Source organism: Triplophysa rosa, linkage group LG19 (genome assembly GCF_024868665.1).
Source record: "Triplophysa rosa linkage group LG19, Trosa_1v2, whole genome shotgun sequence".
Classification (NCBI taxonomy): domain Eukaryota; kingdom Metazoa; phylum Chordata; class Actinopteri; order Cypriniformes; family Nemacheilidae; genus Triplophysa; species Triplophysa rosa.
This window is the reverse complement of record NC_079908.1, coordinates 9,563,257-9,587,557: the sequence shown is the minus strand read 5'-3', so window position 1 is coordinate 9,587,557 and position 24,301 is coordinate 9,563,257. Positions and strand designations below refer to the sequence as shown.

Sequence of the window (24,301 nt, the reverse complement as noted above, 5' to 3'; positions counted from 1 at the left end):
ATATAATTGTAGCAACATATTTTTTTTCATTAGAAAAATAATTAAAAAATATTTTTGAAATGGATTACTTGGACCAAATGATGAATAAAATGCAGCCAATAAGAGTCCAGCATCGATAGAAATTACATTAATACCGTTTACAAAGCTTCCCAGGGTGAGATTTCAAGAAGCTGGATGACAAAATGCCACGTGTACAATTTTGCAAATTCTAAGCAAAGGGTGACAACTTTGAGTTCACTTTTTTCAGACGCTTTTAGTCATAACATAATTCCCAGTTACAGTTGTTATTTCATGGTTTTGATGGGTTTACTATTATTCTAAAATGTTGAGAAAGAATAAGTAAGTGATACTAAACTTTTGAGCCATAGTGTAACCTAATGCGTTTACCTGAACACACAATGAAAATATTAATAACATCTAATAAAATAACTCAAAGATGACTTTTTCAGTACTTTATTGTAAACATGTTTACAAAGTCTCCTGTAACCTTCCATAAAGCATTTGCTATTTGTTTACAGCACTATAAATTACAAGTGCATAATCGACAAAACTGTTTTCAAAGATCAAGCAGAATTGTCATGTTATACTGACGTGGAAACTACATTCATATCATTATTGAATATTACTATAATTTTATCCATGTCAGGTAAAAAAGCTCAATACTGTACAATACGTAAATAATAATCCTCCTAATAACCTCACTGACAAATCAGTTTGGTTTAGGAGCCGCACATCAGGCACTCATCGCGGTTCTCCAGAGAGCACACCATAGCAGCTATGTTGCGTTCTTTTGTTTCCTCCTCGTCGTTTGTGTTTTTCGGCGTCTCCTTTAATTTCTCTTTATTCAGAGTGAACTGGATGGGGTTAGCGGCTGGCTTAGTCCTCAAGTAATACATTCCCGTTTTAAGACCCTGCAGAGACGCGTTAGTCACAACAGCAAACATACGGTACTATTCAGCTCTATTAACTCCAACCTTCTAAATTCTGGTTTAAGTATTTAGCTTACCTGTTTCCAGCCATAGAAGTGCATACTGGTCAGCTTGCCATAGTTGGGTTCAGCAATGTGAATATTGAGGGACTGGCTTTGGTCAATAAAGGCACCTCGGTCTGCAGCCATCTTTAAGATGACCTTTTGTGAGATCTCCCACACTGTCTTGTACAGCTCCTTCAGATCATCGGGTATCGTAGGAATAGTCTTCAAAACGGGAGACATTAAAATGATCACAAAACGCAAGGAAAAAACAATAGATAAAAGAATTTAAAGGAGTAGTTCACCTTCAAATTCTGTCATCATTGTCATTTCAAACCTGTATGGCTTTCTTTTTTCTGCAGAACACAAAAGAAGATATTTTGATGTTGGTAACAGAACAGCACAGCCTCCCATTCACTTCTATTGTGACCAATGCAAGTGAACGGGGGACTGTTAACAACATTCTTCAAAATATCTTTAGTGTTCTGCAATAAAAAAAGAAAGTCATACAGGTTTGAAATGACAAGAGGGTGAGTAAATGATGACAGCATTTTCATTTTGAAGGTGAACTACTCCTTTAAACATTGAGTGTCTAATAGTTTTGACTGTATTTTTTTTTTTAAACAATGCTCGGGCAACCTTCAGTCACTGACACTGGCCAATAGCCGAACAAAAAAGGTTTTTCAGGTGGCCAATAAATATAGGGTAGAAGGTTACACATCTATGAAAGCAGGTGTAAAAATAACCATAAGAGATAAAAGCGCCCCTGGTGGATTTTTTCCCCTCCAAATCAACATGTAAATGTTTTTAACAAGATGTCACAGTAAGAAACTATTACCCCTGAACAAGATTTTTGTTTCAACTTACTGGACACTCAACTAACCTGGATGGATCCATTCTGAGCTATAAGCTGGTTTTTCATTTCTTCGTTCCAAAGCCCTCGTTCTGTGAGATCTTTGAGAAGATGTGGGTTTACAATCTAAAAGGCAAACAAAACCTGTTGGTTAGCCATGAACACATATGTGAACATATAAAAGTCATTGTACTCTTAAGCCCACCTGAAACTCTCCAGACAGAACTCTGCGTGTGTAGATGTTGCTAGTGTAGGGCTCGATTGACTCATTGTTGCCCAGGATCTGAGCTGTGGAGGCAGTGGGCATGGGAGCCAGAAGCAGGCTGTTGCGGACTCCGTGTCTGATGGGAAGGTAAAGGTGATTAAAAAAAAATTACAGTTCCAGTCATTCATTTAATAAATATTCCAAAACGTTTTCTGAAAAAAATTCCATGACCTTTAGTCATTTACATATTTTTCATACCTTACTATTTTTATGCGGTTACTCACTTGGCGATTTTCTCTTTGAGGGCCTTCCAGTCCAAAACATCTGTTGGTGTCACATCCCACATATCATGCTGAAGAATCTACAAGATCACAGCAGGAACAGTTAGAGCTGCATATTCTAAACCAACATCCAATTTCCTCACCCAAATCTTAATTTCACTTACGCCCTTGCTAACAGGAGACCCAGGGTACGTCTCATACGGTCCAAACTCTGCAGCCAGCTCACAGCTGGACTCCAGAGCAGCATAATAGATGGTCTCAAAGATTTGTTTGTTTAGTAGCTGAGCCTCTGCGCTCTCGAAGGGGAAACGCATAAGGATGAAGGCATCAGCCAGACCCTGTACGCCAATACCAATGGGCCTGTGACGCTTGTTGGAGTTCTCAGCCTGTTATGTAAGAAAGATCATTAGCCTACGGAGCAATTACAACAATACAGGATGGTTTAAACGGCATAAACAAACAAACAAATCACCTCTTTCACTGGGTAGTAGTTGATTTCAATGATTTTGTTCAGGTTCTTCACGATGACCTTCGTAACTGAGGCCAACTTCTTGAAATCAAATGTTCGCTCAGAGGTGACGTACATATTAAGAGCGATGGATGCCAGGTTACAAACAGCCACCTACAACGAGAGTTTGGTCATTCCTGAATGCTACACTAATACAATTTCTGGCAACAGCATTACACACAATGCTCTCTTCTTACCTCATCTTTACTGGTGTACTCTACGATCTCTGTGCATAGATTACTGCATTTGATGGTGCCCAGATTCTGCTGGTTGCTCTTACGGTTGCAGGCGTCCTTGTAAAGCATATAAGGCGTACCAGTCTCAGTCTGAGACTCAATGATGGCGTGCCACAGCTGCTGGGCTTTTATCACACGCTTTGCTCTGCCCTCCTGTTCATACCTGTAACCCATCATTGTACAAATGTATTTATTTCATGACAAATGTAATTCAGTTTTACAATGACATCACATTACTTTCATACCTTGTGTACAGCTTTTCAAACTCCTCTCCCCAGCACTCATCCAGCCCAGGAGAGTTACTCGGGCACATCAGAGACCAGTCCTACATAGGATGTGATTCACACATGAGATTTTGGGCCTAATATGAAGATACAGAGCTATAATTCATGTGTACTGGATTCACACTATACTCACTGCATTGCTTTCCACTCGCTTCATGAAGAGATCAGGAATCCACAGGGCGTAAAACAGGTCTCTAGCTCTCTGTTCCTCTTTCCCAGTGTTCTTCTTGAGCTCCAGGAAGTCAAAGACATCAAAGTGCCAGGGCTCCAGATACATGGCAAAAGCTCCTGGTCTCTGAATGAAGAAGAAATATGTGTCCATTTTCAAAGCCATTCTGTTATAAATCATCAGATTATAATTATAATACATAATCAGATATATTTACGCGGTAAATACCGTACCTTATTTCCTCCTTGGTCCACATAGCGGGCTGTGTTGTTGTAGACACGAAGCATTGGAACCAGGCCATTTGAGTTGCCATTAGTCTAATAACAAAAGTCAAACATGTTGTAAATACAATTCATATTCCTTATTTTACAAGTAATAATTCAGTTAGTTCATCTAAAATTATTGGAGAAAACTCACCCCTGCAATGTAGCTGCCTGTGGCTCTAATGCAGCTTACTGCCACCCCAATACCTCCAGCAGACTTCGAGATGAGGGCACACTGCTTTAATGTGTCATAGATCCCCTCAATACTGTCATCTTTCATAGCCAGCAGGAAGCAACTAGACATTAGACAAAAAGACGACATGTATCATACCCCATGAACTGAAGGCTGTTTAATTTTCTAATCTGTTTTGAAATACTGCCCCTTGTGTCTGTTCACTGTATGTTCACCTTGAGAGCTGTGGCCGGTTGGTGCCCGCATTGAAGAGTGTAGGAGAGGCATGAGTGAACCACTTCTCAGACAACAGATTGTAGGTTTCGATGGCTGCTGTGATGTCCTCCTTATGTATCCCTACAGAAACTCTCATCAGCATGTGCTGAGGGCGTTCGGCAACTGGGAAAAGATAAGATCCAGATGTCAAAGAACCGTTTCTACTTGACCCCCGATTTACAGTTCTTTCATCATTATTTGGTCTGGTCTTTATGCTGTTTTCTGTTCTCTATTTTTAATTCATTTGTGCATAAATTATAACTGTTTTACCATAGCTGCATTTACATATACATACGACACAAGTGCATTCGCATGCAACGTTTGAGAGTAACTGTCTTACCCTTTCCATTGATCTTAAGCAGATACGAGCGCTCCAATGTCTTAAGGGGAAAAAAACACAAAATCAACACCACAAAATACACGCGAAAGACAGACACTGTTTTTAGGGTAAAATTACATTTTACATAAAAAATAATACAAAATAGTGGCATTTTGACAAGTAGTCTCAAACTATTAAATTCCCCTGTATTTTACATATCAGATTTCATAACTACCTTGAAGCCAAAGAAGTTGTAGGAGAAATCCCGGTCAAAAATGATAGCCGAGTTGAGGCGCTACAAAAAAGCAGGAATTACATAAACAAAAGAAATACTGACCACAAACCTTAACTTAAATTAGTGAAAAATATACTCATATTCTTATCATATACTTACATCCTTGTTGGCCAAGACAATGTCAAGGGTTTCTTTGGAAACCATAGGCGAGTGGAGGTTGTTCAAGGGATTCACATAGTGATACAGATCCTCCATAACCTCTGCAATTAGAATAATAAACAAAGCTCATAAACCTATTATAAATGTTTTTCACCTTAAACTTGAACTCTAGACCACAAACAAGTGGCGCATTACAACTCACCACTGAACACTTTCTTAGTTTCCTTGTGCAGGTTGGATACAGCGATGCGCGCAGCCAGAATGGCATAGTCTGGGTGTTTGGTGGTGAGGGTAGCAGTGATTTCAGCAGCCAGGGTGTCCAGCTCTACTGTGGTGACGCCGCTGTAAAGGCCCTGAATGACCTTCATGGTGATCTGAGTCTGCAAAAAACATGCAGACTAGGGTCAGGTCTTTACATTCTGACAAGATGTTATTCACTGGAAAAGCTCCTAATAACTGTAATTACCATAATGGTACATTCTGCTACTCAGTCTGAAAGTTTTGAGCAGCAGTAATGGAGGTTTATATGCATTATTGTGTTGTGTATAAACACTTTATGTATTAAGTCTTGAGGGACTACTTGAAAATAAATGGGGTGTTGGGATTTGGTTCCACCACCAGGGAAGACTCGGATGGGAAGTTACATGTGAACAAGCATTGAAGTTGCAGTGATCCGGCAGGGATGTCAAGAAATACCTAAGCAACTGTTAATATTACAAAGCATTACAAATTTAAGTTCTTATAGTTTTTATGGTTCATTTTCAATTTCACAACTTACAGGATCAACGAAGTCAGAGTTGAGCCCATAGCAGAGCTTCTGAATGCGTGATGTGATTTTGTCAAACATGACACGTTCCTGGCGTCCATCTGAAAAGAGTATTAAACAACATTTATCATCATGAAAATGAGTCACCAACAATAATAAGTGAATTACAATAAGACAAGAATGCAATTGCTTATAAAGGTTTGAAATGTGAATAAAAATGCTCCACATAAGCACTGTATAAAATACTGGATCCTATTTAATCGTTTACATGAAACCATATAAAGATTAGCTATAAATAATTGTATTTAACCGGATATGACCTAGTTAAGCAGCGCTTGGCGCCAACCATCAGTTAACAAAGACAGCAGCTAGTCAACACGAACTACTAGGAGTACATGCTTTTGGGTTACGTACTTTAATAAATCAGTTAAACAATATACAGTCAACAAGTCTGCTACATTAACCAACATTTGAAATTATAAATGCACATATTTACTGAACTCCTTCACCTGAGATTATACAAAGACGAATACATGTTACTACCAATATAGCCTGCATTTGTAGTGATGATGAGACAGATTTGTTAAACAGCTATTACTTTTATTTGCATCTCAACATTTCAGCTAAAACATTATTTCTGACAAGTTTGCTAATAAACAAGAAACAGTTGAAAAATGAGTACCACATTACCTCGTTTGATTACATGCATGGTTGAAGTCTTCTGCTGGACAGTATAGCACAAATGTACACTATTAAAAATAAACCTGTGTTGTTTTTTGGATAAAGTGCTCCTCTACTACCCAGCAGCTGCCGCCACACACTGTTGTTGTGAACAAATACATAGAGCGCGCGACTCGAACCCGCCATAAAAAGTACCGGAAGAAAAATCTCAACCAATAGGTTCGCGCTCCTTCTTCTTCGTCGGGGCTGCAGAGCGGAAAGGAACAGGTTCATTCTAACTTTTGCTGTTTGTAAAGTAACCCATAAAAAAAACCAAATTATTATCCAGGAGTATTTTACTTAGAAAAATCGTACTTATTTTTCATTTTAATAATGTTAGATAACTAACGAGCTAATGTTGGGAACTACGGGACATTACCACTGGCTGGTTAGCACAAGTAGTTAGCCCCTGCTGGTAAATGGCAGAACTATTTGTATATTCTGAAAAATATATATATACTTATATATTTGATTACATTTAAGATGTCTGTCGTTAATCAAATTTTCAGGGCTTCTTTCATCTAAAATAGACATTTATAAAGTATAACACTTTACGCATCGTTAACATTGGACGAATTCTTTGCCATAACCATCAACAGTTCACATTTCTAAAGCGGAGGTTGCTGAGTCCAGTGTTCTTAACAGGGGAGTCATAATCTAACAGGAAGGTTTTGATACCCACACCGGATATAAATAAACCTGTTCACATCGCGTAGGATCTTTTTTAAACTAACGCAGTATTGGAGACATCTGGATGCTTCATTGTGTATGGTATGTCATGTAGCGATACAGCTGCTGTGTTGTTAAACGTGCCTTTATTTATAGAGCTACAATGCTGACTTGGCCAAATATACACTTAAATACATACACAATACTTTAAAATAGTGTGTATTTCCTGCGTCATCCAATGTGAATACATATGCTATGGTTGAATACAGCCCATCTGTAATATTGAACTTCATGTGATATTATAATAAATTATTGTAATGTCACTTAGCCCTGGATGTATGCTTCATGTGTTAATAGTGATTTACTATGCAATAACAATAAAGTAAATAACAAAATAAACAACATGTTGTGATGTTTTTGAGAGGTGCAGAAGCCAGAGCTAAGACCGAGCTGTCTTTAAATGTTATTTACTTTACGCTCTTGTTGTGTCATGTAGTAACACTAGTTCGTAAGGTTTTCGGAGCTTTATGTGGCTGTTGTGACAGCATTTTACCGCAATTTTTTTCGAGAAACTTCATTTTTAACCATTAACAGAAATGTGCTCTAACATGGCAACAAATACAAAACGGAAGTGCGGAGCATCAAACAGGAAGTCACTCGCTGTAATGGCGCCCTCCATGGAGACGCCAAGAAAAAGGTGGATTAGTTAGCAGATGGATGGATTTAACAGCGTTTGCATATTATTTACAAGAACCGCTTATGGTCACAGAACGGGAAATATTTAAAATAAACTCTATATTACCTGTTTTTATTCAGAGTTGTCTGCAGAACATAACACGTTTTTTGTAAAAGCAAAGAAAGTGTAACAGCTAGTAGACTCTACTGCATCTACTTGTCGATGAACCGATCTGTCGTCTTCAGTGAGCGGACACAGACTGTGAGGAGGGAGTGTTAAATGGAAAACGCGGAGGGGAATATGCGGACCTTTAGCGGTGTAATAAGAGAAAGTCTGGGCTTATAGAAACATCTGTAAAAGAAACAGGAGGACAGAAATGTTTTTGATATGTAAAATCCATTCTAGATATGTAATTGTCCAGGTATTGTGAGCATGTATTGTCACTTGCATATGTGTCACAAGTGTTCTGTTGAAAAGCTTGAAATGTGAGACCAGACTTTAGAAAATAAAGTGTGTTTTTAAGGTCTTTGTATGTGTTTACTTTCTAATCTCATGTCATTTTAGAAATTTAAAAAGTCCTTGCGGACACGATCTTGATCTTTTATAACCTTGATCTTGTGGACCTTGACTTCACATGCACTGGACTTTCCCCTTACGAAAATTTACCATGGTTTTACTACAGTTAAAATGAAAAACCATGGTTTTACTACAGTTAAAACCAAAAAGACATGGCTACTGTAGAAAATGTTGAAGATTTTATTGACCAAAATATAACGGAATCATGAACCCATTGTTTTACTATTATAAGTTTATCTCTACATAGTGAGGTCTGGACTTTGTTAGTTCATCTCTAGTCGTAAGTACCAGAGTCCTTGTTATCATTGCCACCTCACCAGCAAGGACTGATGAGGTCAGATATCTGTTTCAAGTGATAATGGTAACCCCCCCTCACCAGCTAGGAATGCTGAGGTCATGTGTGAGGACCACTACAAAGGTCTTCCCCAACCAGAGTTGGGCAGTTGCATTGCAATCCAACTCGGCTTTGTTTCAACCTTGTGAGAATAAAGTCTAACTACTTTTGGTTTCAAAACCTCGACTCAAGAATCGTTCTTCAGAATCAAAAGAAGAAAAACCACAACAAAAACAATGGTTATCACAAAATAACCATGGTTTTTGTAAAAAAAACATAGTAAACGATGGTTACTGTAATAAAACCATGGTTTTGCCCTAAGTAATCAATGCACCAAAAAACCATGGTTACTACACTTGTACCACACAAAAGAAACATGGTTAATTTTCGTAAGGGTCTCGTGATCCATATTCACTTCCGACTACAACAGTAATCCAGAATAGCCATTTTGTGTTGACATTGCAAGTGACCTCCAAAACCTCTAAAGGTGGTTATAAATCAAACTAAATGATGTTTATTTGTATATGTATAAAATTCAGATTGTTTTGTGTTGGTGTTGGGTTTAGGGGTAGAGTGAGATTAAGAGGCTAGAATATACAGTTTGTACAGAATAAGAGTCATTATAGTCCACATAAAACATGGAAATCCAACGTGTGTGTGTTTATAATTTTAAATGTTAACCATTTTAAATGTCTATTTATCTCATAGCAAGACAAGGAATTCATGCTGCATATTACACAGTAAGCGGAGGATGTCACCTTTAGTAGTGGTTCTATATTTAAATGCACATATATCATAGAACTCTGCATGAGCTTACTGTTATATCACACGTTTTTCTCCAATGTTGTGTGAAAATGTAAAAGATTAAAGGTTCACCTTCCTAACTGCAGTTTATGATGAAATGCTGATATTTACAAGAATCTCCTCAAAACATTTAATTAAGCATTTCTTTTGCTATTTAAGTTATTTGATTACATAAGGATTTATTTTAATTAATTAATTAAAATACTTTCACATTTTTTCACATCTGTTTATTAAACACTTCTGTTCTACCATATATATTCACGACTCACGAGCACAAAATGCATTTCTTACGCCCATCCATGACGAAATTCAAGCGAGTCCTCCAGCAAACGAACTACATATCCCAGATTTCCCTACACCTAAACGTCATTCAGTGTGCGATAAACCGGAAGATATGGTTTGTTTTAAATTTCGCTTTCAAATAACATACAACACAAGACGTACAACATACAGTGGGAAAAAGAACAAAAGAAAAGAAAAAAAAAATCGAACAATATTGTAATACAAATTACCACAAGCTATCCAGTATTTATTTACTACTACAAGATATGTTTTTAAACCTTTCTTGTTTTTAGTGTTTGCGGCAAGTGACTTATGCAGGTGAAATTTCATAGGATCATCTATTACAATTAACTTATGGAATGTATCAAAAATCAGCATAGAAACCTGCTTCCAAAAGTCTTGCGAAAAACTACAACTGCAGAAAAAAAATGTGTAACTTAAGTGTTTCAGGTTCAAGTTTACAAAATGAAAATGATGGTAAGATGTCCTTATTAAACTTAGTAATGAAAGCACTAGATGAATAATGTGAATTTCCTTTACATTACTGGGAAAAACCGGAAGACACGTTATGGCTACTTTCTAGAAGTTAAGAAAGAAGTATTGCTTAGTTTTGATAATAAATGTTCGGTTTGAAGTATAAAATATATATATTACATGTAAATATTATTGGTGCAGCGGAAGGCTTTTATATTACACTTTTGTAGTCTCGAGCTCGTGATATGAAACCAACCTTGTCATTAGTGCTAATACTAATATGTGTTGGCTGATATTTCGGCCTTTTAATAATTGAATAACCATATTTCGTTGTCCAATGTTTTTATTTATTTTTATTTAACACAGACAAACAAATAAACAGTAGCCTACATTTACTGTGTTACTAGCTCAGGGTTTAGCCTAAGTGTGTATGACAGTAGAGTGAGTTAGCAAAACCAGTTGAGACATTAAAGTCTGGCAAAATATTATATATTATATTACATATCTGGTATATGTATAATCACACACATAAAATATTTATAAAATAATTTGCAATGGCTGTATATGGTAAAAACGATCCTGAGTTGCAGTCTGTAATTAAACAAGCATGATATGCCTTCTATCTTATTGAAGCTGAATGTGTAATAATTCTTAAATTTCAGTTTTGCTTTGTTGAGTTTCAAAGAGTTTTGTGGTCACTTCACTCAAATGCTGTCCATGTTGATCTGACAGGACAGCTCCAGATGAAGAGGCAGTCTGACCCTGAGGCGCTCTCAGCCACTATGGCAAACACTTTAAAAGTGTCAGAGACCAGAGAAAGCACTGCGGATCAGGAAGAAGACCGTTTCTATGACTGTGATGACACATTACCTGAGGAAGATACATCACCGGCCGGACAAACTAATATACAGTGCACTGAGACGGCACAGAGCGATAGACTGGAGTCAAATGCTGGAATAGAAAAAGGCAATGACTCAGATAGACTGGGAAATACATATAGCACTAACCAATCATGTTTGAATACCACCTCTGCTGAAAAGACACTTGACTCATTAGATTCAGGGCTTAAGGAGCAAAATAACGAAGATCGGGAAAAATGGGAGAGATTTGCAGACGACGATGGGATGAGAGACGGTGACTCGGATTCAGAATTTAAAGAAGCGGCGAGTACAGACAAAGTGACCGAGTTTGATGAAGAGTACCTGCGGGAACTGGAGAAAGACCTGACGGATGAAGAAAAGGAGGTGAGGATTGCCCTCTTTTTTAGATGTCACATCCACCATTGGTGGACATTGCGCATAGCTTATTATTGTTGATTTCTGTTGTTAATGTATTTGTTTCAATCACAGAGCAGAAGAAAGGAGAGTTTAGAGCTCAAGGAAAAGGAAAACACAAAAGTGGAGGTAAGAAAGTTTCACAATCAAAGACAAACGCCCTTCCTGTTGTCCATTCACACTTGGTTAAGTAAGTGTGGTGTCACTATTTTAGCATTAAAAATTAAACAAACACCTGCTTTTAAAATAATTGAAATGTAAATTCTGTCAATAATTGACCTCCTCGTGTTGTTTTATATTAGTTTGCTACTTTGTTTTCGATATTTAGTCTCTATTGTTCTAAGCATGTGGTGATATCCATTTTTGGTATCATAATAATTGCTGGGACTTTTATCATGGTATACTCTATTAACATAATAATTTTGTTTGCTTTTGAACATTTTAATTCATCCACACTACATTATGATGTATAGACAGATGAAAATGCAAAGTAGATTTGCATTTCTGTGACATATTTAGTGGAAGGTATGCTACTGTGATTTTAGAGAAATGTGAACAATTATGCTCATATGTTATCTAGAACGATTCACTATATTACAAATTAGGAGCATGTGGGTTTGTAATGCCATGAGGATGGAGTAAATAAAGACAATTTTTTTTATTTTTGGGTGAATTTTTAAAAATGACCTTTTTTATAAACTTAAAAAAATAGTTTGTATAGGTAGTTGCTGATATTTCAATGTTTACAGAACATGTAGAAGGAGGAGTCCTATACAGCCGCTCTACGAGTGTGTCCTGTACATTACAGCAAAGAGTTTGCTCCATAGTCTTCTCAAATCGAGCTGCTGCACGCTTGCATCAGGTAATCTCTCACTGACGCTTGTCTAATTTGTCTAATTGTGTAATAACTCATCTCTCTTTACTTTGAGTATAAGGTAAAAGAAAAAGTGTAAAAGTGGCTTGCTGTTTGCTCTTCCTGTGGTAGCTTTATGTGATATTTAAGACATTATTGACGGCAAGTTTTACAAATTTGGACTGATTAAATTACACTAGACTTTTCATTTTTGGGTGAAATATAACTATACCTCGAAGAACTTATACAGAAACCGTAATGTCTCACTCAACATGTATATATTTTTTCTGCTGTCTTGCACAGAGGTTGCCACGGCAAATCGAAGAGCGCAATGAGAAGCTGAAAGAAGAAATTATGAGTAAGATTATATTTTCTTATTGTTTACTTTTATCTCATTCTTTCCAATGTCGGAAGCATCCTCACAAGAATTACTGTGGGCTATACATTATTATTTACAGGATTTTAATAAGTAGAATTTTTAGATGTCTACTCAGAAATTGGATCGCATTTACGCTTATGCATCTTCAGCCACAGGAACATAATAAAATAACAAGATTTAGGTGTAAATTATCATTAAAAACCTGAATCATATAAGTTGATACTGTTGTCCTTCACATTTGTCATCTTATGTTGTCACAGGACCATGCCAGCTGAAGATAATGAGGAAATTACGTCGCTCCCTTTGCCAAGTGCATTCCAAAAGTCTACATAATGGCATGCACATGCGCTGCTCTCTCCAAAGTCTAATCTCCACCTCAAAAGGAGTAGGGCATAGGAATATTCACTTCCATGTGGAATTTGCCTCGTGACGATTCGGTACAAATACACGTACTGTTACACCCCTAGTAAATTATGAAAAAAATGTGAGTGAACTAAACCTTTAACTTAGTTGTTCTCCACAAGGGGGCCCCAACTGTCTTCCAAGGGGGCCTCGGGATGACTCATAATTTAAAATGAGCATTGAAATACATTATAAAACAACTAAAAACCAAGGTATTTCTTATTATTTGTCATTTTTTTATATTGAATAAACTTTCCAGTTAATATCAAGCTCTAAAAGAATTTATTGGTTAGAAATTTTGAGTTTTTGTGAGTGGGAGGGGAGCATTTGAATATTGTTGAATACAGTGGGGGGCCTTGGAGTCAAAATGGTTGACAACCCCTGCTTTAACAAAAGCTACTGAAAACACTGAGCTAGAGTTTGGGCATATCTTCCACAGAGTTGCTGTTGTACCAAAGACACTTGCGCCTCTCCGCGGTTTTCTGCAGCTAAAGTCGTTTCCTGTTACAATAAGCAATGAACTTTTTGTCAACATGATGGTTGAACATCTAATACTAAACTATATTTTCTATGCATTTTGTATTTGTCATATTAAGGATGTTTTATAGACAAAATAATATAAGGCTGTAGGCTAATACAGACAAATAATAAAACTTTCACATTCGTTTAGCATACGACGACACTTCTTCAAAAGGAGCAAGAAACAGACGCAGAACTAAACTGATTCTAAAAAAAAAACCCTAATGGATAAAACATTTTCATCAATCAACAATTCGCCTAGAGGGGCGTTGTTTCCTATTTACAGGAGGTACCTGCAAGAAGGTGAGACCGCCTGCTCCCGCACTGTCTGCGGAACAGACACCGGCGCCCTCCTTCATCTGTTGACTTCCCTCCCCCACCCAAAACATGGATCATCGGAGGCCACCTGCGCTTACTTCACTTTATACTAGCATCGTTTAAGACCGGTTTTCAGGAGATTGGATATTTAAACATTCTAGGAGTTACTCGAAGGTTTCGATGAAACCAGTAAACAATGTAACAAGCATCAGAGAGAAAGCGCCGTTGTGTCCGCTGGGGAGATGCAGCGCGAGGAGGCGAGAGCAGCACCTGGAAACGGTGTTAGTGAGAATACAGCACCTACAGCAGAGGTACAAATACTTACAAATAATACGACATCTATCTTTAATGTGAGATTGAACCTGATTATATTGTACGGGATATTTAAGTCTTGTTAAACTTCCAACTATTTAAAGGACTGTCGTTTGAATGCTATTTGCTTGCTGGTTTGCCGTGGTAGGCTATAGTGTAACACAACCCGTATGTCCTCATTCCTGTCCACTGCTCCGTTTCAGAAGGGTTAACGCTCGTTTTTTATATCCCAAAGAATATGTAGTAGATAAAATATGTAGGCTAAGAGGAAGTAATTTATACTATAGAAAAAAGTATTTCTGCAAAACCCTGCTGAATAAAATAACAACAATAGAAACATTACAGAAACTCTTAAACTCATTTATTAGTTATAATGGGAATTGTATTGGTTTTAATAGAAATTGTAATGGTTTCTGTGGGTCTTTACCAGTAATGTGTTGTCTTTTGGTGGGATGTTATCTGTCAGATGAGACAAATAGAAGACATCTGAGCAACTTTTAGCAAGTAGATCACTTGTTCAAACTCAAAGCATTTAATGCTATTGGAATAAGGCCCAGAAGTAGTTTATAATGGTATTTGTAATGGAGACCAGTAGAATTGATATAGATTTTTGTTGCATGATGGCAGTAATCCACTGCTAAAAGAGTAAATAAATAAAGCAAGGGCCTTTTTAATGGCATGTCATTGTTAGTTTACATCCTTGTTTCTTTCTTAATCAAGTTACTTCCTTTTATCACAATGGGATACACATGCTACACAAACCAACTAACCATTAGTTCCCCATTTCTAATATGAATATATTTGAGAGAAGTACTGTCAATGATTAAACAGCCTTAAAATACTGCTTAAATACACAGTTCAGCCTTATTTGGTGGGTCTGTTATACAGTACGATCAGTTATATGAACTCAATATGTGATCATATGCTTTAAATGACATCATCAGAGTCCAGCACATCCGAACGGGACCGTGTCCCAGTCACAAGCTGAACATCAGCCTTCATCTTCTACCCCAGCTCCAGCTGCTCAGCCCCCCAGAGAACAGTGGGGTGGTAAATATGAGTTTCTGCTCTCCTGTATAGGCTACTGTGTTGGCCTGGGAAATGTGTGGAGGTTCCCTTATCTCTGCTACAGAAATGGAGGAGGTGAGTCAAGTCAACTTTATTTATATAGCGCTTTTTACAATTTTCATTGTTACAAAGCAGCTGTAAATGAGACGTATTGACAATAAGCAAAACATTTAAAGTTATAACTGTAAAAACAAGAAAAAGGTGAAAACACAGAAGACAGACAAAACCACATACAAAACACTCCACACACACAATATGCACATGTACTAACACACATGGACATAGACACACACACGGACGCGCAGACACACGGACACGCATGCACACACATAGACACACACACACGCACTGTGAATAGCACACATTTAAGATAAAGGAAGAAACACAGGTCAAATATTAAACAGACTATAAATTCCTATATGCAATATTAATTAAGTAAAACTTTTAAATTCTAAAACAGCCCCCCGGCCAGGCAAATAGTGCAAAACAGTATGCAAACGGTGGCGAGGAACCCAAAACTCCAATGGAGAAAAAAACCTCAGGAGAACCCAGGCCCAACCAGGGGATTCCAGTTCCCCTCTGGCAAAAGCTGCTGCCTCTGCACAAGCTCGACAGTGCTTGCACAACAAGGCTGAATAAAAATAAATAAACTTAGTAATAAAGTAAATTATAGATTTAAGATTATCATTAATAATCTAATAGTATTTGAAATATTGTAGTGACAATACAAACAAAAATAAATAATTTTGGATGTACAGTGCAGGTGGAACTCGAAAGCCTTATGGCTGGTTACTTGTCAGACAGCAGGCAAGCTTGATAAAAAATGCAATTTTTTGTTATTAAACAGATTTGCCCACCAACTCTTGTCTGAACAAATGATGAGAATAACAAAATTTATAAATGTTTTTTTTTCAAATAAGAAAAATGTCTTAAACAGAAATAGGATTTATATGTTAAACGTTATGTAAAAATGTAAACGTAAAGTTAATTTGTTTATTTTTGCCAATCAACCTAAAATTGCAAAGAAGCAGCTCTCCTTCTCTGTATTGTCATCCTGCATCCACAAACAATACTGGCAGACAGAAATAAACTGATATGGTTTCAATTACCTTGATAGCTAAAACTAGGACATATTTACATTATTTTAGTGAATTACAGTGACAACGGGACAGTCCTCATGGAACCCGGGTTATCCTGGGTGAACCGAGACATTTGAAAAAAGAAATCAATTTTTCCACCCATTAAGCTCTTTATGTATTAGGAAGGGCTTTTTATCTTTAAAACCTCTAAAACAGTCACTTTGCCTAAAGCCAGAACACCTCAACGCAAAGCAAGAAATTTGCAATGTAAAGATGGCTGGTAACCCAAATAAAAGCACCTGTACAGGATTGCTGGAGGGTGATGTTAAAATGCTCTGGGATTTTCCCCCAGCTGAGATTACAGGTACCTTTTATTCTAACTGTTATAGTAGTTCGTTTGTAAATGATAGTTATGAGGAAGAAGCCAACATGTCTCATTTAACTATGACAGTGTTATGTGTTTATCAAATGGTACACAGCTCCAAACTCTGTCTAAACTATGTGAAAGTCCATTTAGCTAAAAAACAGACTTGAAACCAAAGAAACACAATGAGAGGCATTGGCATCTGAAAGCGGACACCGAAATTGCCCCTTTCTACCACATACACAACGGTCTTGCATGTACGCACACCTTGGCTTAGTGTTGTGCTGCTCCTATAATCCTATAAAATGTCTAGAATTAATGGCCTTAAGGTTTAAAAGTAAAATATTTATATATTTAGATTGTTTTAAATGGTTTATAGAATTGTGGGTTAAAAAACATTTTTCGACATGCCAATTTAAAAATACAAATAACTAAATAATATATATTGAAGTTATTCAAACATTAAGAAAGTGGTGTACACACATACTTTCACATATATACCATTAACATTTTGTTATACATTTAATTATTTAAAGTGTTTAGAAACAAAGTTTTTGCATTTCCTTTGGTAAGTAATCAGCTCATATTTTTGTTCTATAATTTTATCTTCTTTAGTTAAAAAAATGACCAAACTTATTTTTCCTGAAAATGTTTTTAAAAACCATTCACTTAAGCATACTGTATCAGAGATTAATATTTCAGACAAAATAAAATCTGAACAGATAAAAAAAAACTAGGCATTACACACTTGCAGACTTCTTGAAAGTTAACAGAGAAAAACATGGCATCACACACTACGCGATCAAATCTGTAGACTAGCGCAGACTTTCTGCAACAAATCCAGATTGAAAATCTGGGCAAAATCTGAGCAAAATCTGAGCAAAAGTCTTGTAGTGTATTCAGCCTTAAGTGGTCGTTAAACGTCATTGCACACCAGTGTCTGAGGAGCATTTTGTTTACTTTCTGAATGTTAATTTATCTTTTAAGATCTATTTAATTTATGTGCTTAACACACCTTTAAACAGAACATACTGTTAAAAAATGCATACCGATAAATACGTCAATTTTAATTGTTGCGAGACGTCCATTTGAAGTGTCCTGTGTATGTCACCCTTAACACAATAAGAAGCCTGTTTTACCTATGTAATGTACATGTATCTACAGAAAAATTAGATGGGCATACAGTGCAAGTGAATTGTGTACTGAACGTAAAATTCTTGAACCGTGGCATGATTTTTAAAGCAGCTGCCTAGCGGTAAGCGCACATGCCTTGACATGTTCAGATGTGGTGCTTGTTTGAATCTAGCTCTCATCATTTCCTGTCATGTCAGTGCTATTATTGTTAATTGGTGAAACACCTAAATATATGAAAAAAACAATGATTGGTGTTCTGATGTTCCGTGTTTGGCTCCAGGTGTGTTCCTCATTCCTTACTTCATCATGCTGTTCTTCACGGGAATGCCGCTCTTCCTCATGGAGCTCAGTCTGGGCCAGTACGGAGCTGCGGGTCCTATCATGGTCTGGAAGTGATGTCCGCTCCTCAAAGGTACCACTACACATATAAATCATCAATTTAGTGCCTTTATATAATCATGATCCATATAATATAACCATAAACAAATGATTGCTTGAGAGATAGAAGTGATGATTTGTTTTCCATTTTTCATTGCAGGGATTGGCATAGGGATGCTGTGTGTGTCCACTCTTGTGTGTCTGTATTATAATGTCATTATTGCTTGGACATTCTATTACCTGGGCAGTTCTTTCCAGAGTCCTTTACCCTGGTCATGTGACGCTCTTCATAATGTTGCTCTTTGCGGAGTGAGTATTATCTGTCTGTCTGTCTATCTATCTTTCTGTTTTGCTGTCTGCATGACTTCCTTCTTTTCTGTTACAGAATGACACAAATTCCACTCAAAGTCCCAGTGAGGTCTTCTGGAAGTAAGAAATCTCAGATATTATGTGGGATATTATAAATATTTGAAGCTGTAATACTCTGTTAGCTCTGTTAGCTGAATCTGATACCAGAGGTAGAGATTAGATAGCGTATGTCAAACATGCATCTGTCAGAGACAAGCATATGTTCTGTGGCTATGTGATGTTCTGTAGCTTTCTATATCTGTTAATATGTAATTAGGACATTCGAAAAATACCGGTGGTTGAAATCCAAACCCTCTGTATGTTTCAGCGTGAAGGTCCTGGGTGTGGTGAACAGTAAGGGTCTGCACGACCCCGGTCCCGTGCGTTGGCCACTGGCTCTCTGCTTGCTGGCTGCCTGGGTTGTTATTTTTCTCTGCATGTTGAAGGGCATTCGCAGCTCAGGCAAGGTAAGACATCACCCAACCACACCTAAAAAGTCATAATGGGATGAGAGCTTCATTCAGAGTGTATCCAGCTGGCTTCATTCCCGACAGGAATGTGGGTGTGGATATATTAATATACAGTATAAGAGAGTGATGATTTACAAGGTCATCTCGGAGTACAAGTTGAGTCCTCTGCTTAAATACTCAATACTAGCATTCATTATACCTTAAGGTTTGTGGTATGTAAGTATATTGTAGGATTTAGTATTAAAAATAAAAGTCTCATGGTATGTATGTTCATGAAGCAAGAATCAAAGAATCAAAAACTGCTAACAAACTTAGCATAACATGACTAAATACTATAACTATGCCAGACTCACCCGCTCTCTCTCTCTCTCCTGTGATGTCAGGTGGTGTATGTAACGGCCACCTTCCCGTATTTTGTGCTTGTGGTCCTCATCATCAGAGGTGCCACACTGGAGGGCTCTTTAAATGGCGTGGCATTCTACCTCACTCCAAACTGGGTCCATTTGGCAAACGCACAGGTACCTTTACCTGAGCAATACTATCATATATACAGCAGCGGAAAAGATTAAGAGACCATTTCAAAATTATTTTCAGTTTTTCTGAATTTACTATTTTTAGGTGTGTGTTTAGGTCAAATGATCATTTTCGTTTCATTCTGTGAACGACTAACAATGTTTCTCCTAAATCTCAAATAAAAATATTGTTTCTATTTGTATTTATTTGCAGAAAATGAAAACTGGAGAAAATAACAGAAAATATGCTCTGTATTTTTTCAGACCTCAAACACGTCAAAGAAATGAAGTTCATATTCATTTTTAAGCAATACAACAGTAATTTTGTACATGCATTTAGGAAAAGTAAAAAAAAAGTGATAACATCACAGTTTTTATGTGTCATGCTGTCATTTACATCAGTGGTTCTCAAACTTTTTCGTTGTAAGGCCCCCTTTGTGTAGAGTGCATCGCTTTGCGGCCCCCCAAATAAAGACTTATAATCTTAAATTTAACATTTTTATTTAAACAAAAACATATTCGGTTATACAATGCTGAAACATCAATTCTTTTGTCTGGTGGTCTTATTTTTCTGATGTTTGATTGCATAAAATCTATGATCAATTTCTATATTTCATAAAATGCCACAAAATCTGTGGCCCCCCTGGATCCATCTCGGGGCCCCCCAGTTTGAGAACTACTGTTTTACATTGCTGTTGGATGACTTTGTCACTCCTGAGGTTTGATTTTGCTGAAATTCAACAGACAGTGGAATGACCACAATACATCTAGAAATGCTGATTAAATGAAAACTTTGAATGGTCTCTTAATTTTTTTCTGCGGCTGTATATAATGCTATTTGTATAATAAAACAAGTTTCCGTTTTTTGTCATTTTCTGTCATTGTAGGTCTGGAACGATGCTGCGTCACAGATATTTTATTCCCTGGGTATCGGGGTTGGTGGGCTCCTCTCAATGGCATCTTACAATAAATTTGACAATAATGTCATTAGGTTAGACTTTTTAATTATATTTGATTATATTTACAAGTGCATGAACGGAAAACCAAGTCTTGTGTCTTTTTTAGGGACACATTGATCATTACTGTAGGGAACTGTGCCACTAGCTTTTTCGCTGGCTTTGCCATCTTCTCTATTCTGGGTCACATGGCTTGGAGGAAAGGTGTGCCTGTTGGTGAGGTAGCAGATACAGGTATGTCCTGTTTACCTTGTAATACTGCTTTTACCCTCTGACGTCACACAAACCTCAATGTATATCAGCCTCACGAAATGATAAACTATCTGTTCCAATAACGATGATCATTTTAAAACCGAGTAACTCTTTATTATTTGTGACATTCCAGGTCCCGGGCTGGCATTTGTTGCTTACCCAGAAGCCCTTGCGCTTCTGCCTGGATCAGTGTTTTGGTCCATTCTGTTTTTTCTCATGCTCTTTATGATGGGAGTGGACACACTGGTAAGACTCTAGTGCTGTATACGTTTATAGATCTCTAATCTAATTTTTTGTTGTTGCCGTAGATTAAATCCAGTTGATCAGCTTGTCTGGTTCTTCAGTTGTATTTTTCATGCTCGGCATACAGACAGATTAGAAGTGTGGTTGTATGAAACATATGTGGTCAGGAAGAAATTGCATGCTACACTCTTACCCCACAACACTTATTTCGGTAAATGTGCATGAACACATCGCGGTTTTCCTTCCTCTGTCCTCACTGCATGTCCAATCTGTCTTGCGCAGTGTTTCAGTTTCACAAACTGTATTGGTATGACAAATAATGTTACATATCTACATGCAAAAACATTGCAGGTTATTTAATACTAAAGCTGAATTATGTTGTGTTTCAAAGTTTATATTATATATGTACAGAAAAGTATATACACTAAGTACATATTAAGTCAATTTAGTCTGGTATGTTCCTGTTGCACAACTGGTAAAAGAGAAATGGTGCTAGTAACACCAAGGCCCTGGGATCCATTCTCTGAATTAATTTCTATAGAAATGTCTGCCATGTGTACAGTAAATATACAAGTATATAAAGTCATGTAAATATCTTTGTGTTGTAAATCTGTTGTAAATGTATGGGTTTGATTTTTGTGAGATAGATGTTAGACACACTTAGATTGGCCTTAATAGAGAAGATTTAATTTATATTATCTCTCATTTTCTAGTTTGGTAACATGGAGGGCATCTGTACAGCAGTGCTGGATGAGTTTCCTCAGCTCAGATCCAATCTCAAACACAAGACCTTGTTCCTGGCTCTGCTTTGCTTCAGCTTCTATCTGATGGGTTTGCTTCTGATCACTGATGTGAGAACAAACAGATGATTCTTCACATAAGAGTCACTGTGTCTGTAAAACCAGATGCTTCTTTAATAAATAATTGTGTTTAGACTAGAGGTCCACTATGTAGAATTATATTTCACGATTCATCATCTTTTTAGTGTCATTACTTATTGCTGTTTTATACGTTTGCTATCGTGCCATAAGCTTTCTTTAAACATTGTGTTTGGATTTGTGTTTTTCCATCACAGGGAGGGATATACTGGTTCACACTCATTGACTCCTTCAGTACCAGCTTTGGCCTCATCATTATAACTCTCTTCATGTGCATTGGCATCTCGTTCTTTTACGGTACATTTTCTTGTAGTTTCTTATGGCGTTTGTAGTGTCATAGTTTTTCATAGTGTAGATTTGTGCCGGTAAACAAATAGGTTCACACCATTTAAGGGTAATCCATGAACCACGGTCACCATAGTGACCCGGTTGCTCCAGGGATAATCCCCGTGTTTCCATGTGATGCATACTGCACACAAGACTTGTGATTTTCCTGGATATAAACGGCATGTAAAATTCACCAAACCTTAGTTGGCTGCTTTACATTTTGGCATAAGGTGGATTTTGGCCCACAATTCAAAAGTTTGGCTACAAAGAAAATGCTGTACGTGATAACTTGCTAAATAATGTGAACTTGCTAAACTCCGCTTCGACCGAAAACTTTGACTATACATATATTTTTGAGGTATTAAAATCGTTCAGGTATTGCAAACCATTACGTTATGAATGTTTGCGATATTTCGATAATGTTATGTCTTACAGCCCTACTCCAAGGATAAAGTGTGTGTAGTTATGTTGTGTAGCCTACTTTACTCACAATCCCTCACATTTCCTCACACCTGTTTGATCGATTATCTAGTACTGTATGTTTGATACACATAGTCACGTAACATCTGTGATTTGCATGTAATTGTTTGATTGCAGGCGTGAACCAGTTCTGTCAGGACATTGTGGACATGATCTGTCAGTGTCCACCCTGGTGCACAAAACTACTGGTGTACTTCAAAGCCTGCTGGGTGGTATTTACTCCTTTCCTGTTAACGGTGGGTGTCCTGGTATTGGTTTGTATGTGTACCGTAACATTTTAATGTATATAATCAGATTATACCTAAGAATTGTCAGCTGATTGAGACTTCTTTTGTGGATGCTATGCGCTTTATGTATTTGTCATTTGGCCGATGCTTTTATATTTAAAATGCTATTCTCTGTGCAGTTCATCTTGACGTACATCTTTATTGAGATGTACCGCACTTCTCTACGCTACGGTTCCTATGTGTTTCCAACCTGGGGCAAAGCTCTGGGCGTGTGCATGGGTGCCTTCTGCTGTCTACAGATTCTCATCTGGGCTATAGTGGCGGTCAGTAAGGAGTCTGGCACTCTGAAAGATGTAAGTCACATTAAACAGGTTATTCATAAACATAAAGTACGCCTGAGCCTTTATGATTGACATGGTCTTTTTCTTATATTTGCACACACAGCGTTTTAAAAAATCCATCCGTCCACTCAACTCTTGGCGCGTAAACAACTTAAACGCGGCCGCTCAGGATCACCCTGTGGAACCTGAGAGGGTAGAAGGGCCCCACACGATTAACCTGGCTGAAGCAGACTTCACAGCAATGAACTGGGAGGCCATAAGTGAGGCGTAACACCGCCCCTAGTGTTGGAAAGCGGAACTGCACTCTCTCAAAAGCACAAACGCTGCTGAGCTGAGGACTTCCTATGGGGAAAACTGCATTTTTGCATAATCACCACTGCAGAGTTTCAGAAGACAATCGTAGTGTCCTGTAGGACACATTACAATGACATTTATTTATGCTGATGTGACCTCATTGTATTCTGGTCCCAAGGCCAAAGACTAAAATGCAAAAGACAGCAGACATTTGGATTCTTTGAATCTGTACCCAATATATCCGTTTTCTGACCTTTATCTAATATTTTTATGGACTTTCTCAGAATAGAGCGTAGGGCTTATTTTAAACTTCATAACAATGTGGACAAGGGCCACATAAGGTGGAGCAGATATGACGCTGTATAGGAAGACTGTGCTTTTTTATTAGTAATCGCTATTTTATTTTGTAAAAATGTATTAGAAAGAGGCACAGAGACCCCTGTTAAATAATTTAAAATGTTATATACGTGAGTATAGAAATGATAACACATTTGGAGAACGCCACACATTAAGCAAATAAAATGAGATGTCTTTGTGGCACAACTTATAATTTGTTCTTCTCAGTTGTTTGATGGTAATCGGCTGTGTTTACCAAGGGCACGGTCAACACAGCGTCTACATATTTTAATGTTCTTCCAAGGCAATTTACAGCATGAATGAAG

The 24,301-nt window shown here is 37.4% G+C and overlaps 3 protein-coding genes across 5 annotated transcripts; 2 read left to right on the top strand and 1 right to left on the bottom strand.

The window, feature by feature from the left end:
* Positions 1–420: 420 nt before the first annotated feature.
* Positions 421–8,259, bottom strand: rrm1 (ribonucleotide reductase M1 polypeptide). Of its 2 annotated transcripts, none has more exons than XM_057360847.1 (19): positions 7,888–8,259; positions 5,709–5,797; positions 5,133–5,310; positions 4,931–5,031; positions 4,772–4,831; positions 4,558–4,597; positions 4,178–4,340; positions 3,924–4,065; positions 3,740–3,823; positions 3,471–3,632; positions 3,299–3,378; positions 3,015–3,216; positions 2,782–2,931; positions 2,474–2,695; positions 2,313–2,389; positions 2,029–2,164; positions 1,854–1,949; positions 1,007–1,195; positions 421–911 (listed from the first exon to the last, which is right to left on the bottom strand). In XM_057360847.1, exons 2-19 carry the CDS (start codon positions 5,775–5,777, stop codon positions 720–722), a joined length of 2,343 nt encoding a protein of 780 aa, XP_057216830.1. In that variant the 5' UTR covers positions 5,778–5,797; positions 7,888–8,259; the 3' UTR covers positions 421–719. The 2 variants fall into 2 exon arrangements, with proteins under 2 accessions (XP_057216830.1, XP_057216829.1); XM_057360846.1 differs by lacking the exon at positions 7,888–8,259 and adding an exon at positions 6,387–6,623.
* A 1,526-nt stretch (positions 8,260–9,785) lies between these two features.
* On the top strand, positions 9,786–13,390 carry LOC130570527 (uncharacterized). 2 transcript variants are annotated; one of them, XM_057360863.1, is made up of 6 exons: positions 9,786–10,234; positions 10,964–11,475; positions 11,581–11,634; positions 12,255–12,367; positions 12,662–12,716; positions 12,998–13,390. In XM_057360863.1, the coding sequence occupies exons 1-4, from the start codon at positions 10,186–10,188 to the stop codon at positions 12,261–12,263; spliced, it is 624 nt and encodes a 207-aa protein (XP_057216846.1). In that variant the 5' UTR covers positions 9,786–10,185; the 3' UTR covers positions 12,264–12,367; positions 12,662–12,716; positions 12,998–13,390. The 2 variants fall into 2 exon arrangements, with proteins under 2 accessions (XP_057216846.1, XP_057216847.1); XM_057360864.1 differs by having other exon boundaries at positions 10,187–10,234; positions 10,969–11,475.
* Positions 13,391–13,894: 504 nt separating this feature from the next.
* slc6a7 (solute carrier family 6 member 7) lies at positions 13,895–24,199 on the top strand. Its single transcript, XM_057359635.1, is given in 15 exon segments — positions 13,895–14,287; positions 15,233–15,431; positions 18,214–18,345; positions 18,472–18,620; positions 18,697–18,740; positions 18,988–19,126; positions 19,513–19,647; positions 20,529–20,632; positions 20,707–20,831; positions 20,983–21,095; positions 21,806–21,943; positions 22,168–22,267; positions 22,895–23,013; positions 23,184–23,357; positions 23,449–24,199. Coding segments are annotated over 15 exon segments (1,908 nt in total). The 5' UTR covers positions 13,895–14,218; the 3' UTR covers positions 23,617–24,199.
* Positions 24,200–24,301: the final 102 nt, after the last annotated feature.

Bases quoted from the DNA above. Each gene is read 5' to 3' on its own strand.
- rrm1 (XM_057360846.1), bottom strand. The intron at 3,217-3,298 runs GTATGAAAGTAA...GATGGGTTACAG, and splicing joins TTTGAAAAGCTGTACACAAG to GTATGAACAGGAGGGCAGAG. The intron at 912-1,006 runs GTAAGCTAAATA...GCGTCTCTGCAG, and splicing joins ACTTCTATGGCTGGAAACAG to GGTCTTAAAACGGGAATGTA.
- LOC130570527 (XM_057360863.1), top strand. From the start codon at position 10,186: ATGTGTAACTTAAGTGTTTCAGGTTCAAGTTTACAAAATGAAAATGAT. The intron at 10,235-10,963 runs GTAAGATGTCCT...TTGATCTGACAG, and splicing joins TTTACAAAATGAAAATGATG to GACAGCTCCAGATGAAGAGG. The intron at 11,476-11,580 runs GTGAGGATTGCC...TTTCAATCACAG, and splicing joins TGACGGATGAAGAAAAGGAG to AGCAGAAGAAAGGAGAGTTT.